This window comes from Vigna radiata, unplaced genomic scaffold (genome assembly GCF_000741045.1).
Source record: "Vigna radiata var. radiata cultivar VC1973A unplaced genomic scaffold, Vradiata_ver6 scaffold_23, whole genome shotgun sequence".
Lineage (NCBI taxonomy): Eukaryota > Viridiplantae > Streptophyta > Magnoliopsida > Fabales > Fabaceae > Vigna > Vigna radiata.
Window position 1 is genome coordinate 2986277 of NW_014541837.1, and position 4881 is coordinate 2991157.

General features: G+C 39.5%; 1 protein-coding gene across 1 annotated transcript in view; it reads right to left on the reverse strand.

The window, feature by feature from the left end:
* Window positions 1-3573, reverse strand: part of LOC106778539 (glutamic acid-rich protein-like) — a 4678-nt gene extending 1105 nt beyond the window's left edge. The window contains exons 1-3 of the mRNA XM_014666508.1: window positions 3471-3573; window positions 2563-3179; window positions 2373-2448 (exon numbers count right to left, since the gene is read on the reverse strand). Of these exons, the coding sequence (XP_014521994.1) occupies window positions 2373-2448; window positions 2563-3179; window positions 3471-3573 (796 nt within the window). The remainder of the gene's footprint in view (window positions 1-2372; window positions 2449-2562; window positions 3180-3470) is intronic.
* Between the last annotated feature and the right edge of the window lie 1308 nt (window positions 3574-4881).

A 4881-nucleotide genomic window follows, 5' to 3' on the forward strand; every position in this document is an offset into this window, starting at 1 on the left:
AACAAGAGTTTCAATAAAAGAGAGTTTCAAAAGATTACATTGTTTCCCCCAACAACAAAAGGGTTTATTTCACCATTGTCATGGTGAACCTAGATGAAAAATAATGGAAGAATGGAAAAGCAAACCCTAGATAAGATGAAAAGGAGCCTAAGCATCCAAGAGATCCTCTCCAGAGAGTGAAAATTAGGTCTGGCCGCCCNCTTCTGTCAAAAGAATGAGAATGAAATCGTAACAGGGCTATTTACAGCTGAGGAGCGTCATAGAAAACAGGTCCAGGCCCAGCGGACAACCGCCCGGCAGCACACTTATGCCGCTCGGCGGTTTACCTCTAATCGGAAATCCGCCCAGCGCCCACGCAGGTGCCTTCTCCTCGCCTTGGACTGCCCAGGTGAATTTTGCCACCGGGTGGTTTCGTGACTCTTCTTTTCTTCAATTTTCTTCCGTTATCTTGAGTCTTAGACCTTCATCTTCAACGCCAATCTTCACTTTCATCAAAATTACTACAAAGCAATGCAAAACAAGCATAATATCGCTAAAAACAACTTTTGACTCTCTACTGACTCATTTATTGAGTTTTACTTGATTCTAAGCTCGTTTAAGTCTTAAAAGGTGTAATTTGGTCTAAAATGGCATATGAAAATAACTGTTTTTCAACCGTTATCACAACCCCAAACTTAGAACTTTGCTTGTCCTCAAGCAAACAAAACAAAACAATGAACAAAACGAAACTTGGCTTTCTACTATTTCATCCAATGGTTCAACATTCCTAACTTACATGACAAGAACTACTCAACTTCAGATTTTTAGTGGAATCAAATCAAGATGCATACATGCTTTCAATTCAGTTCATTTCACAAGGTACTCAACAAATGGTACACATTATGAATGGTCAATCCACTAAGCAAAGATGCAATCATGAAATTTAGCAATGCTCACCAGGCAAGTGTTTCACTCAATCACTCAAGTGTTTAGGGTAACACTCCAAGACTCTATCATTCACAAGTCACATGAAACAAAATTTCCATTCATCTAAAACAACCAAAATCCTTGCATGCAAATGCCATCAAAAGGACTTTTCGAAGGCTTGTAATGAGGTTGGGCTAACAAGAAGAATTGGTTTTTCTGGAATGCAAAATCCTTGAGTCAAGAGAACTATCATAGTATTCAACATTTCCCCTTTTCTTTTGCACTGAGCTCATCTTCATGCTTTTCTTCTTTTCTTTTCTTTTTCTCATGTATTTTTCTTTAACAACTTTTGAGCTCAATGCTTTTCAATTGCCTTCCAATTTCCCCTATGCAAACCCAAACTTGAACCTTTTCATCACATACAATTAAACTCATCCCAACTCAAGGTAAAGAATTTTAAGATAAGGGTTCACAACCTGTTTGAGGCTAAGGTTCAAAAAGGGTATAATATTTTCAAGTACTTTGGGTAAAAATTTGGCTAGAGAAGGGTTTTCAAAAATGGCCTTGATCATATGACATTTACATGCAATTCAATCAATCATCCAGATTAAGGCAATATCATTCATCATTTCCTGTGAAAAATACATACAACAATAAAAACTCTGGAGCTCAATACCTCACACAACACGCTTTCTCATGCAATATTCATTCATACACCCTGCTTAGCATCATAACCACAATTATAAATCATCACCCATCTATCTCACAGAATATCAACATGCATTGCAACTCAATTCTCATCCATATCAAACCCTCATCAAATAGGCTCATCATGCAAATCATTCAGTCAAACATCTTCAGAAAAAGTATTCAAGCCAAGCATACACACTGAAAATAAAATTCAACCTATTCTAAGAATTTAAATGCAAAGGTGAGAGAGAGAATCTAGGTTGCCTCCTAGTAGCGCTTGTTTAACGTCGCGAGCCTGACCCAAACCTGTTTAGCACTTGTCAGTAAGTGCAAATCCTTCCAACACCCATCAGTAGGTGTACCTTCCTGTGTTCTCCAGTAGTTCCACAAAATTTGGCATCCCCCAGTATATGCACCCAAAAATTGTTCCAAAAATTCAAAAATTACATGTTCAACAGAAACATAAAACAAAAAGAAAATTGTTCAAAAATACAAAAAGTGCTTTCCAGCAAATCAACTCTTCTTCTTCATGCTGGGATCTTCATCATCCTACTTGCTCAGCTTTCTTCTTTCCACCTTTCAAATTGTTGTGGAGTAAGGCCTTCTGATCTCTACCACTCCCTCTTCCTTAAGCTATTTTAATACCAACTCCCTCTTCTTATATTTCACTTTAATGCCTGGCTGGAATGGGTCTTCCCCTAATTCGGACTGGATATATCTTCTTTCTTGATACACAAGTGCCTGCAAAACATTACAGCTGTTAGTATAAACAATACCTGATGTTCTATCTTCAGAAGCAGCTTCTCTTTCAGGCTTCTTATGTCCGACTCTCCTTATCATTCTGACCTCCTCCTTCTCATAGCCAGTATAGAGAAGCATGTATTCCTCATCTCTCATCATTATCCTTTTATCATGGACACTAATAAGCATCTTGGACGTTGCCATGAAAGGTCTTCCCAAAATCACAGGAATCTCTTCATCATTGTCCACATCCATGACGATAAAATCAACTAAGAACTCAAGTTTCTCCACTCGCACAATTACATCCTCCACCATACCAATTGATTTTGCCATGGATCCATCTGCTATCGTCACAATAACATTAGATGGTTTCAGCACTAGTCCTCTGAACTTTGTTAAGAAATGCTTGGGTAACATATTAATGCTAGCTCCAGAGTCTATCATGGCTTCCCCCACATCACACTCATTCAGAACACAGGAGATTGTTAAACATCCTGGATCTTCTACTTTAGGTGGGTGCTTTGTCTTTTGAGGTCGATCTACAAACTCCTCTTCTTCTTTAGTTAATTCAACTCCCTCTTTCTTTTCTGGCTCAATAACGTCTTCTTCAGGATCCTCTTCTTCATCAGTGAGTTCAATTCTTTCTTCCTTTTCTGGCTCAACAATATCTTCTTCAGGATCCTCTTCTTCATCGGCGAGTTCAATTTCATCTTCACTGCTTCCTTTCTTATTGACGTCATTAACATCCATCATCTCCTCATATCCTTTTTCATTGTTTTCAAAATCAATTGGCTCCCAGTCTGCCTTCCTTTTATGGCTTGTTAGAATAGCTTTGCACTCATCTTTAGGGTTAACATCAGTATTAGCCCTAAACTAATTTTTCTTTGTGGTTTCTATTTTTTTTGACAGCTGCCCAATCTGTGTTTCCAATGACCTGAAGCTAGCTTGATCACTATTTAGTTGAGATTCATAGACTTTGAAGAATTTATCAAATCGGTCATTGAGGTCTCTGACTGTCTCTGTCAAGCTGTTGACTTGCTGCCATAAAGGTGATGGTTGTATCTGCCGAAAGCCTCGTACAGGTCCAGAAGGATTATTCTAATGTTGCCCAACACTGGGGTGATTCTTCCAACCTTGGCTGAAACTGCCTTGGTTGAAAGCACCTTGCTTGTACGAAAACTGGGCTCCCATGCAGTTAACATCCTGCTGTAACTCCTCGGGAAACACATTGACCATTGATATGGTCTCCACCACATAAGTTGCAAAGTTGTTGGGTTTGAGAAACGTTTCTTACCCCAATTGGAAATTCAGCAAGGATCGTTGTCAGCTTGTCCAATTTCTGGTTTAGGAGATGATTTTGGGCCACCATCATTAGCAGGGAGATGCAAGAGTCCTCCCTTCTGTGCGCCTCTCTCACTGTGTACTACTTCACTCATGGCCATGCTCTCAATCAGATCATATGCCTCATCTTCAGTCTTGGTATTTATGCTGCCTCTAGCGGAAGCATCTATCATCATTTTAGACTGAGTATGGAGGCCCCCCAGGAAGGCAAGTAGATATGAAGTCTTATCAAGTCCATGGACAGGAGTCTTTCTTAGCAAGCTTTTAAATCTATCCCATGCTTGGCCTAGAGTTTCCTCCATTCCTTGTTTGAAGGCAGAGATCTCTAACTTCCCTTGATTAATCTTGGTTGGCGGGAATAATTTGTTCACAAATTTTGCTGCCAACACATCCCAGTTTCTAAATGTGCCTTCCTCGAACGAATGCAACCAAGCTTTGGCGTTTCCTCCAAGAGAGAAAGGAAACAGATTGAGTCTAACCCTGTCGTCAGAGACTCCATTGATCTTCACAGTGTTGCAAATCTCACTGAAAGTTGTTAAATGATCATATGGATTTTCATTTAACATTCCGTGAAACTGATTGCTCTGAACAAGCTGAATAAGAGCAGGGTTCATAACCATATTGGTTGCATTGTCTGTAGGCAAAGCTATGTTGTTGAAGTTCATAGGTCCCACCATGTTGGATGCGTCCCCAAGTGTACGCCTAGGAGGTGATTGGTTCGCCATATCCTCAGTATTCTGTGCAGAGGTCTCAAAAGAAGAGTGCAAAAGTTCTTCTGGAGAAGGAAAGTTTTCACTTGTAGGGTGTCTAACTTTCCTCCTTCTCCTGTCTGAGAGTCCTTCCAAGAGAGGTTGTTGGTCTTTTCTGCTTCTAGTGTGTATTGTTTCCTGCATACACAAGAAACACACCCTAAAACCACTTTTACAGAAAATAAAACAAAATTAAACAAAACAAAATTAAACAAATAATTACAAACAAGTCAAATGTCAATCAATTCACACTACTAAAAATAACCTCGAGTCCCCGGCAATGGCACCAAAAACTTTTTGACTCACTGGCAAGTGTACCAGATCGTGCAAGTAATATAATCGGTAATGCCCGATATCGTTCTTCCCAAGAGACTCGAAAGGATCGTTCGTGTGAATCAAAATCGTAAGACTTGCAGAAAAAGATTAATTATGATGGATGAAAAGACAGAAAATA